The following is a 23,539-nucleotide window of genomic DNA, read 5'->3' as shown; positions in this document are numbered from 1 at the left end:
GCAACTGAACATTAGTATTACCTGTCTGAGAACTTATAATCCTTGCTGGAGTGGAAAAATCATATCAACATTTTTGTATTTCGGCCGGAGAAAAGTTATGATGTGAATAATGTGTATTTTAAGAAAATGTGTTTTTATGAATTACCTGCAACTTTACATGGCTTGATAGCTTAGATCCTTCTCTACAAATATATATCACGACCAATGCATCCCTGGGTTTGGGGGGTTGAATATTAATATTAATTGGGACGGCAGTGCCTCAGCAGGTAGAGTGGCCGCTGGGGAACCGGAAGGTTTGATCCCGGGCTCCCCCTGTGTTAGTGTCGAAGTGTCCTTGAGCAAGACACTGAACCCCTAATTGCTCCCGATGAGCAGGTTGGTGCCTTGCATGGTTTCCTCCGCCATCTGTGTGTGAATGTGTGTGTGAATGTGTGTGTGAATGGGTGTAAAGGCTCTGTATAAAGGCACCATGTTACCTGTGGTCCGATGACATGGAAGGTCTCCTCAGCATGTATGCAGGTGATCTCCAGAGGTTCCGTCCCCGACACGTGGCAGAGCAGTCGACACGTCTGCATGCAGAGAGAGACACACACACACACACGCACGAACGCACGCGCACACGCACACACACACACACACACACACACACACACACACACACACACACACACACACGCACACACACACACACACACACAACCCATCAGACACTTTTAACCCATTAAGACCTGAGACCAAGGATTCTGGCCAAGAGCAACGGTTATGCAAACATCTGCCTGACGGTGGTACCACCCTCCTCCTCCTCCTCCTCCTCCTCCACCCACCTCCACCAGCTGTTCCTTCTGCTCGTTGAGGGTGCGGGCGTACTCGCCCACCGCCTCCTGGTTGCCCTCGGCACCGGATGTTTTGAGCGACCGTAGGGGCAGCTGCTCCCCGTGCAGCTTCAACAGGTCTGACGTACGGCCCACCGCTACCTTATGGAGCTGAGAGGAGAGGAGAGGAGAGGAGAGGAGAGGAGAGGAGAGGAGAGGAGAGGAGAGGTTTTATTCATCACATGCATAAAAGTATGTGATAATCCCCGCCCTTTCACTTGTATGGAGTTGCTCACCCAGCGCATATTCACGTTTCACCCCTTCTTCCGGGTTGGGAAATGTAACGGGCAAGGCCTATTTGGGGCCTATGTGTGACGCGGTTTGCGTCACTCTGCGCGTCGTCTCGCATGCGCAGTAGTGTCACCTCCGTGTGCAACCCCGTGCGCAAGCTCGTGAGTCGAGCCCATTGGTCGAAACCGTTTTCGCTCGTTCATGTCTCTGGCCCCCAGCCGTAATAAGCTGCAGTACCTATGAACGGCCACCATGTCCAATGCACTTCACTGCTCCCTCTCGGTTCTGGTTCCATATTTTAAATATATATTTTCGTTTTTTCGTAAATTAACACCCCACTTGATCACAACTTCAGCGTCACACACAAGCATCACAAGCAGCAGATCCAGCTTAAAATGTGGGATCGTAGATCTGCTACTTTTTGAATTTGAATCCTGTAAAAGTAGCAGTTTTGGACAGGTTTCCACCCCGGACAGAGACGATATGAAGAGAGTGACGGAGGTCATTCGTCACCTTCCCCAAATCTAAGCTTATTTATTAGCGTTTTTTTAAAGATATTGTTTTGATTTATTCTGCCTTTATTGATATAGTACAGTGAATCGACAGGAAATAGGGAGAGAGAGACGGGGAGTGCCACTTAGCAAAGGTCGTCGAGATCGGGATTCGAACCCGTGACACGCTGTCATTGCAGCCTAGGTGCCCGGACCTCTACGCCAGTGTTTTTTTTTTGTTTGTTGTGAACTCTGTCTAACTGTAAGCCACAGAGTTTCCATGGACTGTGGGCTCTGTTGTCCTCTCTAAAAATGTAAACTATGCTGCATAAGGCATACCCACAAGTCTGTATAGTTTGGGTGCGCACATGGTGGTGAGAGGAGAGTGGAGGAGGGGGGCAGAGGAATGAATAAGAGAGTGGATGAATGGCAGCGGAGCGAGGGAGGAATGAGGAGAGGTATAGAGAGCAGGTGAGATGCCAGGCAGGGTGACATCAAATGTCACCGTCTGCACCGTCTAGACGGATCCCACAGAGACACACTGTTATAGCAGGGCTATACTGTATACGCTCACCTCTCTCCTGAGGTCATGGATGCTCTGGCCTGTCTTCAAGATGCACACTTCCATCTCCTCTGTGGGCTCCTTGGCCTGGGCAGACTGCTGCGCACGCGCACACACACACACACACACACACACACACACACACACACACACACACACAAACACACACACACACACAGGCAGATAAAGGGGGAGAAAGAGAGGAGAATATGAATTATAGTATATAGACGACAAATATAAATGATTCAGCACCTGGGTGTGGACTCTGTCCAGTTGTTTTAGTCTGGACCGGGCTGAAGAGAGAGAAAGAGAGAATGTGTGTCGAGTACTCTATGAGCCAAGCTCATTCTCTCTCTCTCTCTCTCTCTCTCTCTCTCTCTCTCTCTCTCTCTCTCTCTCTCTCTCTCTCTCTCTCTCTCTCTCTCTCTCTCTCTCTCTCTCTCTCTCTCTCTCTCTCTCTCTCTCTCTCTCTCTCTCTCTCTCTCTCTCTCTCTCTCTCTCTCTCTCTCTCCATATTTTCACCCATTCAATCCGGGAACGTGGCACCGTGTACCGCACTATGAGCTTGTAGATCTGCTATTTTTGAAAAAAAGAAAAAGAAAATGTGTGCAAATCTACGAATATATATATATATATATATTATTTTTTAAATTGCAACATATTCATTTAACTCAAATATTTGCTTCTGGGGGTCCCATATTTTCATATTTTCATATGGGGAGTCTGTGGCCAAATGCATCATTTTGAGAAGCACTGATATAGAAAACTATATTTTTTTCAGAAAACTGTTTGAAAAAAAAAAATAACTTGCCCAGTACCGAGCAGCAGTTGCTACCATTGGAGAGAGATGATTTGAATACAGAGATATGCAACAGAATCCAAATGTCCAATTATGAAACCCAGCTACCAGACACACACACACTGAGAATATTATTGATGCTGTCCGTTAGAAACCTTGTACATCCACCACTGTAACTTTTCAGGAAATGTATGAAACAAATATTTAGTTAGTTATTTAGTTACAAGCTTGTGTTAATACTTTAAATCAGGGGTCTTCAACAGGGGGTCCGGGACCCCTAGAGGGTCCTCAGAGTTACTACTATCGTACAAATCCTTGTGAGATAGTTTTTTTTATTTTTTACATTGACCACTTAGACCCTAGCATCCCTTTTCTGAGGGGAACATTATCCGAAAATAGCAGATCTACAAGCTCACACTGCGAGGCGTTGTGAGCTTGTAGATCTGCTATTTTCGGCAAAGAGTTTTGGTGTTGAGGGATGAAGGAGCATCCAAGCACAGAGCCAAAGGTCAAGTTTACTAAGTATTGAGGGTTAAATGTCTGAAACAAACAAAAAAAAAACATTAATTTACACAACACTGATGAATTTTCTACAATATGTAGTGGGGTTTCCCCTGCTCCATCTGTCTCTCAGCTGAACTGAAAAACCTTGAAGACCCCTCCTTTAAATGGGTTAAAACATTGTGAAAATAGCAGATCTACAAGCTCACAATGCATTGTGAGATCTGCTTGTGTCCCTGTTTTTCTGTGACACTCTTGTGTAACGAAGTTGGGCATTAATTTATGAAAAACCATAAAAAAGTTGAAAACTTGGAAATACAAGGTTTCGGCCTGACAGCGACCGCATACTGAGAATATGAAAAAAAAACATTGCAAAGACAAACATTTGTTCGACTTCATTGTCAGCAGCTGCTGTGAGAATGTCTTTGATAAAACCAAAAAAATATGCCGCTGAGTGTATTTAAGCTGCAAATGAGACCGCAAACTGTTTTCACATCTATACTTTGAGACAGGCTTTCTCTACAATTTTACACCATTTTCAGTGTTTGAAAGACGTTTTCTTTTCCCCTCAAAGGGCCTCCCAGTTATACTACTGTGTCATTATGTGGAAGCAGACACTCCATGAATTCAGTACACTGGCAGGAACACACAGAAGGAAAGAAAGAAAGAAAGAAGGAAAGAAAGAAAGAAGAGAGAAAGACAGCTGAAAGACAAAATGCATCTCAATTGAAATGCCTTCATACAGTAAATGGCTGTTCAGACAAGGGACTGAACAATAACGATTATACAGTTAAATCATGGTAAGTGGGAGGTACTGGTTCTTCAACTTTTTCATGTCAAGGACCCACAAATGTATTTATTTATTTGGCCGCGGACTCCCATCTGAAAATATTATAGAGGAAGACCAAAGAGGAGATTTTTGGATGAGGACATGAAGTTAGTTGGTGTGAAAGAAGAGGAGGTAGCTAGGACAGGGTGAGAGAGATAGAGGCAGATGATTTGCTATGGCGACCCCCCTGAAGGGAAGAGCCGAAAGGAAAAGTAAGTAAGTAAAAAATAAAAAAGAGAAGAAAAAATTAAGAAATCACGATTTTTCAGAAATAGCACATCTATAAGCCCACAGTGTGTCACGATAGGATCTAGTGACAGGAGGCCAGGAGATGAGTCATTAATGTTATCATTTTAGCGTCAGTGTACTGTACATCTGATGCCAAGGAATGATGAGTCATCATTAATGTTTGCAATTTAGCATCAGTGTACTGTAAATCTGATGCCAAGGAATGATGAGTCATTGATGTTAGCATTTTAGCATCAGGCTACATCTGAGGCCAGAGAATGAGTCATTACATGTACAGTACGGTGAGGGAGTGTTCTGTAACCAAGTTACAAGACACGTGGTTGGATTTGTTTCTCAAGTATTTTTTATCGATATCGTTGCTGTCAGGCAGAAACCTTGCATCCAATGTGTCGCACCGCTGACACTAATTATTTTCATACGGGGGTCTGCGGCACAAATACATATCAATTTAGGGGTCCTTGACATCAGTGTTGATTTTGACAGGAATATTTGATTTAGTTTTAGTCATAGTCATTTGAATAACATTTCATTAGTTTTTGTCATATTTTAGTCATCTGAATTGTTTCAGTTTTAGTCAAGTTTTAGTCGACTAAATATCATAAGATTATAGTCGACTAAATCTACAGTTGATTTAGTCAACAAAAAATGATTTTGGCGGTGCCTTGATGGTGTCGTAAATGGCTGATTTTACACTTGGTTGCATGCTGAAAATAGCAGACCTACAAGCTCACAACGCGCCGCGCTGCGACACATTGTGAGCTTGTAGATCTGCTATTTTCAGAGCGCAACACCATACAATGACTTGTCTTTTAGTTCTACTGGATCTCTTCTCCGCTAAAGTCCCTCCCTAACATTTTAGTCTAGTTTTTATTTGTTGACGAAATTGTCAATATATTTAGTCATAGTTTTAGTCATCATAGCTTAGTTTTTAAGGTAATGGACCGACATTTTTCGTCATAGTTTTAGTCGACGAAATCAACACTGCTTGACAGTTTTTAGAACTACTGGCCGTAGAGACCCTAGACTGGCGTCGGACGGGACATAACAGTACATACCGCTTCCATCCAGGCGGTCACCAGCTGCTGGGTGTCCTGCCTCACCATCTGGCACAGGCCCAGGATGGCCTGGCGCTGCTCGTGGCTGGTGTAGGCCGAGTCGGTGAAGTCCTCCGTCCGCTCCACCAGCAGCTCCAGCTGGGGGCCCATGCTCTGGGGGGCCGCCGTGTACAGGCCGTCACGCAGCGACTCCACACTGGACTGCATGACAAGAGGGGGTGGGATGGAGAGAAAATATACATGTGTATACAGCAGGGGTCTTCAACAGGGGGTCCGGGACCCCTAGGGGGTCCTCAGAGTTACTACAGGGGGGGGGCGCCAAATCTTTGTGTGATATGATTTTTTTCTTTTAACCACTTGAACCCTAGCATAGAATTTCCGAGGAGAACTTTAGCCAAAAATAGCCGATCTACAAGCTCACAACGCCTCGCGCTGCGAGGCGTTGTGAGCTTGTAGATCGGCTATTTTTGGCAAAGAGGTATAATAGGTGTGTAGAGGGAAAAAAGAGCAGACCAAGTAAAACAATATACATCTGAAACATCTGAATCTGAAATACAATTATATACAATATGTAGTGGGGGGTCCCTGCTTCATCTCTCTCGGCTAGGGGGTCCTTGCTTGGCCTGAAAACGTTGAAGACCCCTGGTGTACGTTAATATTGTTGCTGTCGTGAGAAACCTCCTATCTCCATATTCTAACTGTTAGTGTTTTTTTTGTTGTAAATTAACGCCCTAGTTCAGTGGTTTTCAACCTTTTTTGCGTCAAGGACCCCCAATTTGACACACATTAGCCCAGGGACCCCCGTTTGAAAAGTTATGCCAGGGACCCCCAATAAGAGACGATTTTTACGGCTCTAGCAGTGATTCTCAACCATTTCAATTTCAAGGACCCCCAGTTTAACATGCATACAGACTACAGACCCACATTTAATGGCATTTCTATCTCTGGGACCCCAATTTTTATTATAAAATCAATGTTAATTTAGTTACAGACCCAAAAGGGTCCATTTGGTTACTATCTATCATTAGCTGGGGACCCCCTGGAACTCCCTCAAGGACCACTGGTGGTCCCCGGACCACAGGTTGAAAACCACTGCCCTAGTTGATCATACTAACAGCGTCACACAAAAGCATCAAAAGTAGAAGATCTACAAGCTCGAAATAGAATCCAAATTGAACTGATTCTGATTCTGAGATGGGAGGATGACTGGGTTATTGTAGTTCACTGAAGCTGAAGACTAAAACTGGCAAAATAACAAAAACTTGAATTGGAAAAACAAACAAACATTTAATTAACTGAAATTGAAATAAAAACGAGGCTTTCAACAACAACAAAAAGATAACCAACCGAAACTATATTGATTGTTTACAAAACTAACTGAAATCTTAGAGAAAATTACCTTAGTTTTAGTCAATATTTTAAATACTCTGAGCCTAATGCTTTGTGGATATATGTAATCTTATCTTCCAATATTTTTTCCAGTTTTAAGCCCTGTTTATTTAACTATATATGCTATTAAAAAATTGTGAAAATAGCATTTCCACATAATTGTATTGTTAACAGCAACTGATATTGTTGTCTAGATATGGACAAGTTAGTATGTACATATTGTCCCTTATCTCTTGCCCTACCTTTATCAGCTTTCCAAACAAAAAGGAGAGGAACAAAGTAAGAATGGGTTTTGTGCCGGCACGCAGCAGGCCACTCTATTGATTGTTCTGCATTCAAAAGAAGCTTTGTTTACCCTGGAGGAGTGAACCTGGAACCAAAATAAATATAGCAACAAATATCTCTCTCTACGGTTGAACTAGAGAATAAAAAAAGCAATATGTTGTATCCCTCTTCTCCTCTACACCTTTCATTTTAACACCTTTCATTTTAACACAGAGGCTGCCTCACGATAAGAGGAAATGGTCTGTCTACGCAGATTAAAAAAAAAGGAAGAAAAAATAGAAACCCTAACCCTGATGTGAGTGTTCTAGACGATGTGTTGTCCCACGTCATCATATCGTCTCGTCTCCTTTCAACCTTTAATTCCCTCCTTCCTCAAAGGAAGCGGCTTCTTTCATCACCTCATAAAAGTTGTATAATTTCTCATCTCATTATGGTTTCATCTTTTTTCCTCTCTATCGTTTCTATACCATGAGGGAGACGGAGATCAGAGGGGAACTGATGCTAGTCATCATAACAATACTGTATGTGAACATGAGATCAATGGACCATAATGTTAATAGTTATGAGAAACAGTGCTATTGATAAGATATTGCATCTCTGATGCTGAGTGACTATCTCAACCACATTAAAGGGATAAAGTAAGCGTTGCCGAGCCATAGGGCAGGAGGAGCCTGTTTCTGTAGCAAGAGGCAACTTGATGTACAAGTACACCCTCTGGAAATGACGCTAGTATCAGAGGTGTAAAGTAACTAAGTGCATTTACTTAAGTACTGTACAATTTTGAGGTCTTTTTTCTTTACTGGAGTATTTCCAATTTTCAGTACTTTTACTTCTACTCCATTACATCTCAGAGGCAAATATTGTACTTTTATTCTGCGACAATTATTTGAAAACTTTTAGTTACTAGTTACTTTGTAGACTTTGATTATTATCGCAAAACACACTAGCACTTCAGCCCTATATGTATTTCGACCAGATCTACAACAATGCGTCACGACCCAAGACAAAAAAAAAATCTAGCACTAGTAAACATCGGACGTTCCCGAGATCTGCCCTCAGCCGGCGCCGGCACTTAGGAGACCATTATTTGTGTAGGATTTGTTGTGTACCATTTCGCCCTCTAGTGGCTCCAATTGGCATGGTGCATCTTCATAAATTAACCATCTTTGCTTCAATCCAACCCTGTCATGCTGAGTGCCAAGCAGGGAGACAGTGGGTCTCATTTTTCTTTTTCCTTTGGTATGGCCCGGCCGGGGAATCGAACCCCAACCTCCCAATCTCAGGTTTTATCAAGAGGAATATTTCACCAAAATGACTTATTTTTTTCTCTATCCATTACTCAGTCCATGAAACTTTGAATTCATGTTGAAGTTTTGTTTGTGTCATATTCCTTCACAGCGGATGAAGAGCCGCCGTAAAAAAAAAAGAGAATAATTGATGAATTGAAGAAAATAGGCGCCCAGGATTAATACCTCCATATGAAATAGATTTGTTTATAAACTCTGCCGGCGTCTCTCAGAGTCTGATCCACGTGTCTAATCCAGTGCGTGTCCTCATTACTTCCACAACCAAAACACCACGTTTTAACTAACTCAAACTTTATTAAATTCAAAACACTGCGGGGCTAAACAGTCTCATGGACTAACGAGGAACTTAACTGGGAGACGTGCACGTGGGATTCAACGCACCCACGCACACGCACACACACACACACACACACACGCACGCACACACAGTGTGCTCACCGAGTCATGGAAGAAGTACTCACATGTTTTACTAAGTAAAAGTATCAATACCACAACACTCTGTTACAAGTAAAAGTTCAACATTCAAAAATGTACTCGAGTTAAAGGACAAATGTATTGGCATCAATATGTATGTACTTAAAGCACCAAAAGTAAAAGTACTCATTATTAATAAATGTCCCATTTCAAGTTTTCAAAATGTATAGAAATCTTTTGAAAAATAGCAGATCTACAAGCTCACAACGCGTCGCAAAGCGAGGCGAGCTTATAGATCGGATCTTTTCAAATAGCCAAAGTATATATATAGGGCTGAAGAGGTTAATGTATGTTTTGTAATAATAATAAAGATCTGCAAAGTAAGTAGTAACTATAGTATTAAAATAATTGTAGTGGAGTAAAAGTACAATATTTGCCTCTGAGGTGTAGTGGAGTAGAAGTAAAAGTATTGAACATTGGAAATACTCCAGTAAAGTAAAAAAATATTCCTCAAAAGTATACTTAAGTACAGTACTTAAGTTACTTTCCACCACTGTGCTCGCCCAGGCATGTGTCCGTCGCTGCTTGTGCATATGACTCACCGGTTACATCGGAAGAAAAATTAATGGTTAAAGTTTCTGCGGAAAAACAGAGTGTTTTGGAAGTAATGAGGACACATGAACTGGATATAAGACTCGTTTGGAAGGCATGCGACACAAACGGAACATTCTCCATGGTTTCTTCAAGGCTTCACGGAGTGACAATGCCTTACCAACAGTCATTAAAAATGTCGACTCCCTAACCCGAACTCAAAACTAATCTAAAAGTATTGCTGAACTTAAAATACAATTGGGCTTAATAGTAAACCTTGGCTTTGACATTCCTGTCCTCAGAATGCAAGAGAACATAGTTGAACTCCTTGAACAGCTTGATAATAGAATCCTCTGATTTGATTGATTGATCCTCAATCAATCAAAAGTAATTAAAAGTATTTGTAAGTAGTCTAAACATCAGAGAAATAAGTAACAAAATAAGCTGTTTATTTCACAAAATAATTTTATTGGTATCTATTTACAAATTAACGATATCTGTAGAAAGTCCCGAGTCAAAGGTTCAAACGAACGATCTGTGTTTATAAAACATACTGAATATCCCCTATCGAATCTCTTAATTACACCAACAGAGCAGGCAGAGCCTGGCGGAGCAGACACAGCGAACGCTGCGAACGAACACACACACACACACACACACACACACACACACACACACACACACACACACACACACACACACACACACACACACACACACACACACACACACACACACACACACACACACTCAATACTGAACAACTACGTGATCTATTGATCGGCTAAAATGAATAGTTTGCTTAGAAACAAGCTGCGGTAGTCCTGTATGCGTGTCTGTATGCGTGTCCTGTTCCTAGCCCTGTTCCCAGCACCGGTCAGCAAAAGCCGGCTGTATTTCCGCTCTGAGGAGCACTGTGGCTCGCCTACACGCCCGCCCAGAGCATGGGAACATTTGCAAAGCATATATCATTGGCTGTCAATCGGGCCAATCATCAAAAGGTTCGCGGGAATCCGGTGACGTCAATCTCAGGACGTCTGAATGTAGGACTGGTCTGTTATCCCAGTCAGAAACTGTATTGTCAGGAAACAGGCATAGGAGGAAAAAAACAATATAATCAGCTGGGGCAGTGCGGTCGGGGCATCAAGTGGCCAGAGGGCATATCATTCTTTTAAGGGGCAGAAGGCCAAACTGAGGGACCACGGAACCCATGGCCTTCATGACATTCCTGCCCTGAGGGAACTGAAGTATTTCCTTTAACCTTATCTACCGACTGAATCCATTACTGTATATATTTATATATATTGTTTATTTTGGGATCTTGTATCTGGGAGAAAATACACATTATGGTACCAGAATTTGTAAAAGTATTATAAATTATATTCAAATACATTTCCTGACCAGTTATATTTTCATGTGAAATGTGTGTTTTTTTTTTGTTTTGTTTTTAAGTATCCATGGGACTTAATTTAGCTCTTTATATATTTTATTTTATTTTCATTCAATTCATTCCATCTTCTGTCTATGCAAGTGTCTATTTGATAAATGGTAATATAAGGTATAGGTACCCGTTTTAATCCGTGGCCTAAAAGCATATCAAACCGGGTGAAAAAGGATGAGAACGGGGGTTATCATATCATATCAGATGGTGTACCTTGAAGTCCTTGATGCCGTTGTAGATGCTGGCGGGCAGGATCTTGTTTTCGCTGGAGCTCCGGGACTCCGTGACGATCTCGATGACCTGCTCCAGGGCGCAGCGCATGCGCTGGAACACGGCGTCTTTGTTGATGCGCGCCGACTCGCAGTCCGGGTGTCTGAGACAAGTCTGCGAGGAGGAGGATGGAAGGAGGGAGAAATGTTAAACTGAAAGCCCTGACTGCCTGCATGCTTTCTCACCAGACAGTAGAGTCCCACATGTGCCTGTTGAGGCCCAATTTGAGGTATAGGTGCATTGGTGTGAGGCGTGCAAGCAGACAGATGAACTGATCATTTCCGGAGTAAAAAGTGGTGTGTGTGTGTGTGTGTGTGTGTGTGTGTGTGTGTGTGTGTGTGCGTGTGCGTGTGTGTGTGTCCGAAATCGCTGTGCGACAATGATTGCTGCATGATGGACCTTCTGCAGATAATCTGATTGTTGTTGGTGTTCCATCTGTTGTTGTTGTTCTTTGGTCCAATGTTTTGTTTCAGCTTTTGTCAGAATCACTTCATCTGTCGTCGAATCATTACGCTTTTTCAAACCTAATCTGCTCCAGGTCCGCTAGCATGTCGTCTCTGTCGGAGTGGGAAACCTCATATGTCCAGAAAACTATTACTTTTCAGGATTCAAATTCAAAAATAGCAAAAGTAGCAGATTCTACAAGCTCAAAATGCGGCACAATTGTAGATCTGCTACTTTTGATGCTTTTTATGTGACGCTGTAGTATGATCAAGTAGCAAAAAGTTAAAATATGGAGTTGGTCCTGTCCTCAACAGACCACACCCTTTGCTGGTGCACAGGAATTCAGACCAAGCTATTTTTCACATATTTATTTATTCATTTTGTGTACACTCACTGTATGCATTTGGATGCGCACATGCACATGTGTTTGTGTGCAGAAGCATGTATTTATGTGTATGCATGTATTTATGTAGGGTGTATAGGTAGGATTATTTTAGAAAAATAGAGCGTTAATCTTATTCTCACTTTTTCATCCTTTCTCCTATGTGTCACTGTCGGGGTGGGGGTGGGAGAGTAGGAGGGGGGAGGGGTGTTTTCTTTTTTAAAGTACTGCATACCCTGTATAAACTGCTGTCGGTATGAACAAAAAAAAACGATACTATAAAAAACAAAAAAAATATGGATATAAGAGTTTTCTGCCCGACGATAACATTATCCACATGGCCGGTCCCCAAGCAGCGGGCCCTGAGCAGACAGACGTCAGCCTCACAGAGACTCGCACATGGCAGGGCCGTCGTCATCTAACAGATGTCCACGTACCCAGAGATGAATTGGGGTTTATTAACCCATTGAGACCGGGAACGCATCGGTGTCATTTTAAGATTTCTTTGGCTATTCAAAAATAGCAGATATACAAGCTATGAGCTTGTAGATCTGCTATTTCTTTTTTTTATCGTGGAACATTTGTGCAAATCTTTGAATATATATATATGTTTTTTTAAAGGGAACATTTGTAACTCATATCTTTGCTTCTGGGGATTCTACAAATGTCTTCTAAATCCGAACAGTTTTCTGAAAAAAACGTATGTTGCTATATATCAGTGGTGCTTAAAACATGTTTCGTGTCACCCCCAAAATTATATGTATTTGGCCGTGGACCCCCATCTGAAAAGATGTTGTTCCAGGGTCCCCCAGAAGCAAAGATTTGAGTCAAAAATGTTCCCTTTGAAAAATATATATATTCAAATATGTTCAAGATTTTTTCAAAAATAGCAGATCTACAAGTTCATAGCGCGGCACTCGGTGCCACGCTATGAGCTTGTATATCTGCTATTTTTGAAAAGCCAAAGTATAAAATATGGATAAAGTGGTTACACAGATGCGTTCCCGGTCTAAATAGGTTAACTGGACTTTATATACAGCAGAGACACGCGTCTCAATTTGGAGCGGTGCCAGACGGGGCTTATTAGCTGCGTTTTGTTTTTCTCCTCCCGAGATAATTTGACGACATCATCATCATCATCGTCTGCAGCTGCTGCTGGCGCTCTGTAGTGCTTGAGGCGCTGGAGTCACCGTTTGACGACTCAAAAAGGAATACTTCACCGCATGAAGCGATGATGAGATTTTGTTGTTTTTGTCGCATTCCTGAGCCAACAATTCAATATTTGCGGAGTCCGCTGCAGTAGGAGACCAATGCAAAACTATGTAAAAGAATAATATAAACTCCAAAACAACTCTCACAGTGTTACTTCAATATTTGACTTCAATTAGTCAAATATTGGATTATTGGCTCAGGAATGTGACACTTCGGTGAAGTATCCCTTTACATAAATTTCCAATACCACTCCACTACCTTTCAGAGGCATATATTGTAGTGTTTACTCCTAGTTTAATTATTTGAAGAAAAAATTATAATATTAGTTAACACAAAACATGTATTGAGTACTTCTTTCACCACTGCTCTGCACCTGCCAAACAGGGACTTCAGCTTTGCTCTCGTGGAGAGAAATGAGGTTTACTGAGGCTATTCTTCCACTGTGACACTATGGAAACCAATAGTACGCCACTGGGCTGAGTGCTGCAGTGCACTGCTCTTAAAGGTAATGAGAAGCGACCCTTTGATCAGCCATGATTGAATCCACCTGCAACACATTCACTGATGATAATATATGCGGCCTCGTCCAAGCCCCCCTCGCCACTTCACCTCAGGGCACTTCACAGTGCTCTGCCCGTTTCCCCTGAGAGTTAAATGAATGAATTCTACAATTCACCGTGAACATCTATTGGGATCAGCCGGTAGAATCGGAGCAGCATGGGCAGGAGTTCAGAACAAGTTCAGTCATCCGCGAGGGACTCAAGAGTCGGCCCGCTACTCCTTCACTTGGAAAGGAGCCAGCTACAGTGATGCTGGCATCCCGAGCCTCCCGAGCGTCTCCCTAGGGAGGTCCTCGGTGCCAAGGACCGGGGGGGGCGGGGGGGGGGGGGGATTATAGCTCCACACTGGCCTTGGAACGCCTGGAGATCCCCCAGGAGGAAGTGGCTCATGTTGCTCGGGAAAGGGAAGCCTGGAGCTTCTCTGCTGGACCGGTTGCCCCGGTGACCCGACTACGGATACGCGGTTGAAGATGGATTGAGCTTAGTTTTTTTTTTCCCGTCAACGTTGTTTTTACAATTTCAAGCTGGGCCTCATAACTCAAAAGCTTTACCGGTTTACAAAACATCAATACAGTATGTGACATATATCGCTATTGTAAAATGTTATACATCACAATCCAATGTATTGATTGATTATTCATTGGCTATTCATTGGCTATAAAAAATAGCAGATATACAAGCTCATAGGGTTGGTACCTACCTTTGAGGCAGTGAGCAGCATCATGGTGCATTTCTCCAGCACGGCCCTGGCTGCTGCCATCCTCGCCTTCTTCTTCTCATCCTTCAGGTCCTACACACACACACACACACACACACACACACACACACACACACACATTAACATGTTAAACAAAAACATAACAATAACTAAAAAATGTCCTCAGTCGAGCACATACCTCCGCCAACCCCACATGGTACCCTCACGTCACGTCCAACTTATCTAATGTATGATGTCATACGACAGTGGTTCTCAACCTTTTGAACTGGGGAACCCCCCATGATAAGCACTTGGAATTGTAGGAGTTGAGGCATTACATTTTGTTTGACTCCTTCCCACAGATAAATACACAATCTTGGCAATATTTCACACTTTGGCCGATGATTGACAATTTTGTAAAGCATAGTTGGTTAGTTAGAGTATTATATAAAAGTCCTTAAGACCCGAGGCCGATTCTACAAAATGTCTGTTTTTAGTCTTTTAGAATGTCTTCTAAAAACTGTTTTTTGAAAAAAACATATGTAACTACGTCAGTGGTTCTCAAACATTTTCATGTCAAAGACCACAAAATGATATGTATTTGGCCAAGGACCACCATCTCAAAATATTTTCTTCCAGGGACCCCCAAAGAAGCAAAGATTTGATTTCCAAATGTTCGCTTGAAATTTATTCAAAGATTTTCACACATTTTCATGATTATTCAAAAATAGCAGATCTACAAGCTCGTAGCGCGGCACTCGGTGCCGCGCTACGAGCTTGTATATCTGCTATTTTTGAATAGCCAAAGTGTGAAATAATGCTTTTTAGCTCAAATCTAAAAATGACACAGATGCTTCTCCAGGTCTTAATGGGCTAAATTGTCACTTTAGATACACTTATCCTGTATGTTGGTTTGTTTACCCACAGGTTGTGAGACCCATATCTCCCCGGGTCTGTGATGGATGTGCAGATCGATGGACCAATAATCAACACGGCGTACAGGCAGCGATGACGATGATGACAGCCCATCTACTGTCTGTCCCACCGCAGCCTCTGTGTCTCTGTGACTCCTTCCTCTCAGCCTGAGCGAGGGGCCGAGCCAACAGCCCAGCCACAGCTGAATCAACTGGCGTCGTCCTCTCTCCAAGGACGACGCCATTATCTGTCATTACGGTTGCATCCGCGCGCTCGCCACGGCCTGAATAGATACAGCCGGCGGACTTCCAAAAGTCCACAACGCGCAAGCGGGAGTGAATGAAAGGGATGATGATGAGGAGGAGGAGGGGTGATGCGTTCCAAGACGCACTTGCCGCAATAAAGAGCGATAGCGGGGAGAGAGACATGATGTGTGTTTCAAACTACAACCGGATTTATATGTGTTGTTGCAGGCTGGTGTTGCACTAGAATCTTGTGAGATTGTAGGGTCAGCTATTATTCAGAGGTGTAGATCAGCTATTACACAACACCAAAGTATGAGCCGACTGGGTTGTCAAAACTCCCTTTCTTCCCCTCTAGAGAAGTTCCTGCAGTCGATATCATTAACACATTCACTGCCAAGAGTATTCTACTATTGGCAGGTAGCTTCTGCCATTTTTAAGCATTCTGACACATTTTTCAAGAACCACAGAATATTTATCTCCATTACGATCGATCCCCTGATGGTTGCTAATCACGGAGGGTTTCACTGTGGAAAAAAAATGTCATCGTGACCTCCCGTTCTCTTGTTTTACCCAGTTGAAAATAGCACGTTTGGCCAAAAATACATAGTAAAACACACAAGCCGAGATACAGGATTTTAAAAATGAGTTAATAAGTGAATGGAGCAGTAAATCTTTGGATCACGTTATCTTGGGTTCTTGATGTTTTTCCTAAGAAAAATAATTGCAAATGACGGAGATCTCTGTCAATGGCGGTAAACGGGTGGATTTACGTCAATGGCAGGGAATGTGTTTATAACGTGTGAATCAATGTCTGCATTTTAGTGAGGATGATGAGTGGGCTTCAACTGTGCGAAGGTTGTAACCCCCCCCCCCCCCCCCAAAAAAAGTTATGGGGTGATATTTATTTTTCGGGGCCCGGGGTTCAAAGGTTTTGTTTGACAAAATATGCTGACGGATTGCAGGCAGAGAACGTTGTTGGCTGGGATGGTATCACTGCTCTGTTGTGCTGTAAACAGGCTCTGACATGTGGGGAGTCACAGCTGACGTCAATCCTAGTCAGCAGTGGAAAGTAACTACGTATGTACTCAAGTACTGTACTTAAAGCTGCACTATGTAACTTTCCCCGTTTTCCTGCGCAAGTGCTGAAATGTATCCCCTGCTCACTGAGGGGATGAAATTAATCTTTGACCATCAGGTCGAAATTCATGTCAGATCCTGTGTCTAGGTGAGACATGACACTTTGACACCATCTAAATGTCTCAATAGAAGAGCAGGGAGACCAAATGCAACCAAGTGAACCAACCCAATTGTATAAGTTATAATTACTAGACCATACCCGGTCGACGCATCCGTGGGGGGATATGCGCACATGATCTGGCAACCCGGGAGGCGACATTCTTTCACACATAAACGCTAATAAGAAGCTGAGATTTGATGAAATTGAAAAACGGGCTTCACAGTTAAGTTCAGATGGTAATGGTCAATGGCTGTGTGCAAAATCAGAGCAATTGCTCCAGCCACTGAGGAGAACCGGGTAGCTTCACTCACCACTACAGACAGAGGTTACTAGAATTATAGTAGGATTGTATCTACCATACAGACACAATTATATTTCTTTTTTTCTTACATTTTTTATCCCTCGATTTTGTAACCCTTTTTTCACCCGGTGCCAATTTGCTAAGTGATCCTGGGCACTACACTCCCCCCACCAGCCTAGGGAGGCCAGGGCCGAGCTCATGCCTCCTTCAATGCATGAGAGCCAACTGACCTTCTTGTCACCTGACAGGGGGGAGTTTCCCTGGTTGGACGTAACGCGTGGAAGGAACACGTTATTCCAACCAGTTCCATTCCCCTCCATCAGGCGCCCCGACTGACTAGGGGGAGGCGGTATAGTGACCAGGATTACTACATGTTTTTGAGGGTAACCCCACCTAGGGTATGGGCGCTGGAGACGCGGAGGAGAAGACACACCCCCAGCGCCCACAGCGTCCCCGGCGGGAATCGAACCCAGGACCTTCTAGCTGTGAGGCGACAGCGCTACCGACTGCGCCACCGTGCCCCTTAACAATTATATTTCATTCATTAAAAAGAAGTTACATAGTGCTGCTTTAAGCACAATTTTGATGTATTTACATTTACTGGAGTAGTTGCAATTTTCAATACTTTTACTTCTACTTCACTACATCTACAGAGGAAAATATTGCACTCAGTTGTAGTGAGCATTGTAGATCTGGTGTTGACACTAGTTTGGGGGGTCCCGCATCTCCAGCTAAAAGGTTTGAGGAACCCGTGCTGTATCTCATGGGACACGGACCTCGATGCAAAGCCTTCTCACTGCACTGTGTTACTAACTCTTTCAGTGCAGTGTAAATATTTCACAATGCCGTTGTGTTATTGATCTGGGTGGGTTGGTTGGTTCCCCCCGGAAAACACTGGGGATTGAAGTCGGCTTTAGTTTAGTTCTGCCACTTGCTAGAGTAGCCAGAGGACAATGTTCTCTGAAATGAGAACATTGCGTGTGTGTGTGTGTGTGTGTGTGTGTGTGTGTGTGTGTGTGTGTGCGCGCGCGCGCTGCTACAGTGGCTGATGGAGAAAAAAGAAACGGACACATACTATAGTGTCAGAGCGCAGGCACATTCCGGTGCATTACTGTGGGCTACTTTCTGCTTAGAAGGCTTTGTACGCATAATAACTTATAACAAGGTTTATGAAGTATTATAAGTGCTGGTCATAATGCATCATAAGCTCAGTGGAACAGCACACTACTGTACCATAACTTATTCGGTTATAAAGGGAATTTAAAAGACACTTTATAACTGACTATTTCACTGGTTCTCAAAGAGGGGTCTAGGGCAGTGGTTCTCAAACGTTTTCATGTCAAGGACCCCCAAATTGACACTTATTAGCCCGTGGACCCCCATTTGAAAAGATATGCCAGGGACCCCCCCGTAAGAGAAGATTTTGCGGCTCTAGCAGTGATTTTCAACCATTTTAATTTAAAGGATCCCCAGTTTGACATGCATTATAGGCTACGGACCGCCATTTAATAGCATTTCTATCTCTGGGACCCCAATTTATATTGTAAAATCAATGTTAATTTAACTCTGAGAGTGTACAAATGGAACCAAATGGACCCTAACGGGTCCATTTGGTTCCATTTGTACACTCTCAGAGTTACAGACCCATAAGGGTCCATTTGGTTCCTAACTATCCATCATTTAGCTGGGGACCCCCTGGAACTCCCTCAAGGACACCACTTGGGTGGTTTACTTACATTCTGCCTGTCTCCGGTCAGGTGGGCAAACTCCACCATCTCGTTGCCAAACTGGCTGAAGATCTGGACAAACTCCTGGAAGGTGCTGACCCTCTCCAGGTGGTCCAACGTCACCAGGACCTAGAAGAGAAGACAGGGCAGAGAGGGATTCAGTTTCATCTTAACCCTGCCGATGGCTGCTCAGATGGTCACGATGAGCGTATACCATAGAGGTATAATATAATTAGAGGGCGGATTGCCCCGCCCCCCGCTATCATTTCAATGAATGTGCTCACTGGCGTTTTGAAGCACCCGGAAGCCTGCCGGAAGTAGAATTATTGGTTCAATTTTGACCACACATAGAGTTATGAGCATGCGCACTATAGTGTCATGTTTGCATTCTACGGCAGCCCGTGTGTCAAGGATTGAACGCGATATATTTATTAGATACACTCGAGATGCCTATTTATATGTAAATGCATATGAATTTATGTATAATATGTTTACATATTTATATCTATATATATAAATATGTATGTTTTGCTCGCGCATGTATTTCTCCCCGCCTGCAGTTCCAGCTTTGGCCACTGGGGTGGCCGCTTCAATGTTTCTCAGCAACTCTGGGGGCTTGGCGTATACAGATGGGCGGCCTGGGAGGGGAACTAGTGACGTACTAGGCAGCAGTGGCGATTCTATAGGGGGGGGGTGGGGGGAGCGGAGTCCCTCAGGGCTCTATGCTAGTGTCTTTTCTGTTTTCTGTTATTGTGGGGAAAGCTTTCGCTGAAAATAGCCGATCGACAAGCTCACAACGCGTTGCAACGTGTAGCGTTGGTGAGCTTGTCGATCGGCTATTTTCAGCTTTCCCCGCGATACGGAGGATGGGGGTAAAGTTCGGTGAAATTCTTAATTATTGCAGGCCCTTCGTTGATCTTACAAGCTAGATAGGGAATTAGAAGAGAGGAGACACATACAGTGCATAATATAGAACACATTTTCATAATACATTAAGATGAATGCATCCCATATGTAACTAATGTGCATAATACATTAAAGAGTCATGAATGAATGTATATAAAATAGTCCACTTAAAAGGACCCCTTGCTATATAAGCGTACATGCCTTAATACATTATAATGGCCTATGTAACAGAAATGTGAAATTAAAAACACCTTCAATATTTTATTTATTTTAGAAATAGTTCATCTTTCACTTTCCAAGAGTCCAGATTTGAATAGTTTATACTTTAACGTTATACACTGACGCAATGATGTCAGCGAAATCCCAAGAGATTCAAAGCATAGCCTTTCCGGTGACTAAAACTAAATTAGCCGCTAATGCTAATGCTGCCCAGCACAGCACAGCACAGCAAACAGTCAGCCCTCTGGCTTTTACCAAAGAGCCAGACAGCAAAGGGCAGAGAGGATGTAATTGCGTTTGCCAGTAATGGGGGCGAGCGGGGAGCTGTCGTCTTGTCTGTCCAAACAAAGCTAACCAGACGTGATTGAGGCCAGCAGTGTGTTCCACTCTTAGCTTCTGTCTAACAGTATATACATGTAATATATACACAACACCTCGTTTAGCTAGGAGAATGTCCAGGTACAGGATGGATCGCCGGCCCTTTGCCCCGGTTTCATGTGGCAGTTTAAAAGGTGCTGTTTGCCTTCAATTACAGCCAGACATCCGTTTCTTTTCCCAACTCAAGAGGAAAAAAAGAACGGCTTTAAAAGGGATAGTTCACCCCCAAAATGACTTTTCGTCTATCGATTACTCACCCCCCATGGAGACTTGAATTATTTTTGAATTATAGTTTTATTTTTTGTCGCATTACTAAGCCAATAATTTGATGACCGGCAGTGGGTTCCGGTAGGAGACACAAAGAGTCTCCTTTGTGTCTCCTTGTAATCAATAGTAATGTTTTGGGTGAACTATCCCTTTAAGGTGGAGCTGGCTAAGTGTGGTGTAATAGCGTGTGCAAAACTGTGCATCAATGTTTATGTGAACACGAGTGCATGTATAAGAACAAGCATTAAGGAGCGACGGTGTGGCGAAACAAAGAACAGAATACAGTAAATGTGCATAAACATCGGTGGTGGAGAAAGTACCAAATACCACAATGTATAAACACTCAAAAGCAAAAGTCTGGCATACTGTAGTGCAGCTTTAACATTTAAACTGAAGTGCTATTGATGAATTCCAAATATTACCAAAGTATTTTGTGGCACCGCTGGACTGTGAATCGTCCCACTTTAGAGAAAACCCTGGTCTATCAGGATGGCCCCACCAGTACCACCAGGACTAAATATATTGACAATTTCGTCAACAGATAAAAACTAGATTAAAATCTTAGAGAGGGACGAGTGGAGAAGAGATCCAGTAGAACTAAAAGACAAGTCATTTTATGTTTGGTTGCGCTCGGGTGTTCCGTTCTGAAAATAGCAGATCTACAAGCTCGCAACGCGTCGCAGCGCGAAGCGTTGTGAGCTTGTAGATCTGCTATTTTCAGCATGCAACCAAGTGTAAAATCAGCCATTACGACGCCATCAAGGCACCGCCAACATACATTTTAGTCGACTAAATCAACTGTAGATTTAGACGACAAAAACTAGACAAAAACTAAAACATTTCAGATGACTAAAATATGACTAAAACTCAATCAAAATTTGCTGTCAAAATCAACACTGTCCACTACCTTGTTGCGTGAGGTGATGATCTGCTTGATGACGATGCGGTCGGCCAGCACTAGGACCTTGGTGACGGAGGACAGGAGCAGACGCGCCGCCTTCACCATGCCCGTCCGGTCGCTGAAAACCGTGGACCGCCCGTCCAACACCGGGGGCGCAGGGACCGGCGTGGCCGCGCCCGTGGTCACGTCCGTCAGCTGGGCTATGGCGTCGCCTGAGTGGAAAAAGGACGGTTTATTTTACTTAGTCATGGTTTTCTCTTTTTTTTTTGTGCTTTTCATTTAGATATGATTAGAACAGTGATTCTAAAATGTTTTCATGTGAGGGACCGCACAAATTTACATGTATTTGTCGCCGGAGGTTTTTCAAGATAAAAAAAACACTGCCCAAGAGGTTTATTAAAAGGAAGAGAGGGCAGATTGACTGGCAGAGCGGCATAGATCACTCTCATACTGTCACAAAAAGGGCATTTGGGAAAATGCTAGCTGCCTGGCCAGTACAGCAGCCCCTTCCCAAGAAGCTAGGCTTCACTATGATATGCTGCTGCCATGTAAGGCTTGACACTTTGAGCCCTAGTGCTAAGCAAAGTTTGTTGTTTACCCAGGGTGTCGGACTAAGCACGAAGCTTGTTTCCAGCCGGACCCTGCATGGAAGCCTTGCTCAAGGGCTATTCAGCGGTGATTCATGATTGATGTGATGAATTGGGGAATCGAACTAGGGACCTTCCGGTATCAAGGCCGCCCCTCTAACCACTAGGCCACCGCTGCCACCGCTGCTGGGTGAGCTCAGAGAGAGAGAGAGAGCGAGGGTTTGGTCGGGGCCGAGCCGCGGGCCAGGGGAGATAACGCTGTGGAGCCATCCATCTGCCACCGCAAGACCAATGCACAGACAGTGGAGGTTGTGAAAGTACCAGGGTACTTTATCACGACGTGCATTGTTTACAACCCTAGTCATTGTCATTCCAGTACGAGAGTCGTCCGCGTGTTTGTTTTCTCTGCGGCGCTGAGGAAGAACAAGAACAAGAAGCCCCAGAGACACCACGTTCTCTCTCTCAGTGATCATAACACATTCTGCAGACGTTCATATTGTTATATACATAATACATAATGCACACATACACACAAATAGCATCCAGATGCATATCATTTCTGTCGGGCAGAAACCCAATAGAGACGTGATGATGGGACGTGGTTAGTTGTTCTGTTACGGACCTGGGGGGGTGCACCCATCCCTGCAAAACCCCAGGCCAGCCCACACCCACACACACGCACGCGCACACGCACACGCACACACACACACACACACACACACACACACACACACACACACACACACACACACACACACACACACACACACAGACAGACAGACAGAAAGACCCACATACATCCGAGATATGGCAATTATAGGCTTACAGTACTGTATATATACTGCAATGTGGGGCGGCAGTGGCTCAGGGGTAGAGTGGCCGGTAGAGCGGCTCGATGGGAACAGCGAGGTTCCCAGTTCGATCCCGGACTCCCCCAGAGTTAGTGTCCTTGAGCAAGACAGTGAACCCCTAATAGGCTCTATGCACAGCAGCCATTTTGGAGAAAAATTGGGTCTCTTCTGACTTCCTTCACAGGTGTTACCAATGATACTAATGAAGGCTCTGTTCCATTCTGGTCAAACAGAGTCAGGGTGCTGATATTGTGCATGTTGGCTCACTAGAAATACTAGTGGCTCTCAAAGTGTGGTCCAGGGACCTTCATGGTTCCTTGAGAGTGTGTAACTCTGAGAGTGTACAAATGGAACCAAATGGACCCGGGAGGGTCCATTTGGTTCCATTTGTACACTCTCAGAGTTATGGGGGTCCTTGAAATTA

General features: G+C 43.7%; 1 protein-coding gene across 2 annotated transcripts in view; it reads right to left on the bottom strand.

The window, feature by feature from the left end:
* ctnnal1 (catenin (cadherin-associated protein), alpha-like 1) overlaps nt 1–23,539 on the bottom strand; it is a 126,933-nt gene that overhangs the window by 23,409 nt on the left and 79,985 nt on the right. Inside the window, exons 3-10 of one of the 2 annotated variants that reach the window (XM_084080931.1) lie at nt 21,684–21,889; nt 19,016–19,135; nt 14,585–14,674; nt 11,230–11,400; nt 5,590–5,790; nt 2,169–2,255; nt 825–983; nt 477–569 (exon numbers count right to left, since the gene is read on the bottom strand). In XM_084080931.1, the coding sequence (XP_083937057.1) occupies nt 477–569; nt 825–983; nt 2,169–2,255; nt 5,590–5,790; nt 11,230–11,400; nt 14,585–14,674; nt 19,016–19,135; nt 21,684–21,889 (1,127 nt within the window). The remainder of the gene's footprint in view (nt 1–476; nt 570–824; nt 984–2,168; nt 2,256–5,589; nt 5,791–11,229; nt 11,401–14,584; nt 14,675–19,015; nt 19,136–21,683; nt 21,890–23,539) is intronic. The other variant, XM_084080932.1, reaches the window with a different exon arrangement.

Source organism: Gymnoscopelus microlampas, assembly GCF_963454915.1.
Source record: "Gymnoscopelus microlampas genome assembly, chromosome: 15".
NCBI lineage: Eukaryota > Metazoa > Chordata > Actinopteri > Myctophiformes > Myctophidae > Gymnoscopelus > Gymnoscopelus microlampas.
This window is presented reverse-complemented; position numbering and strand designations above follow the sequence as displayed.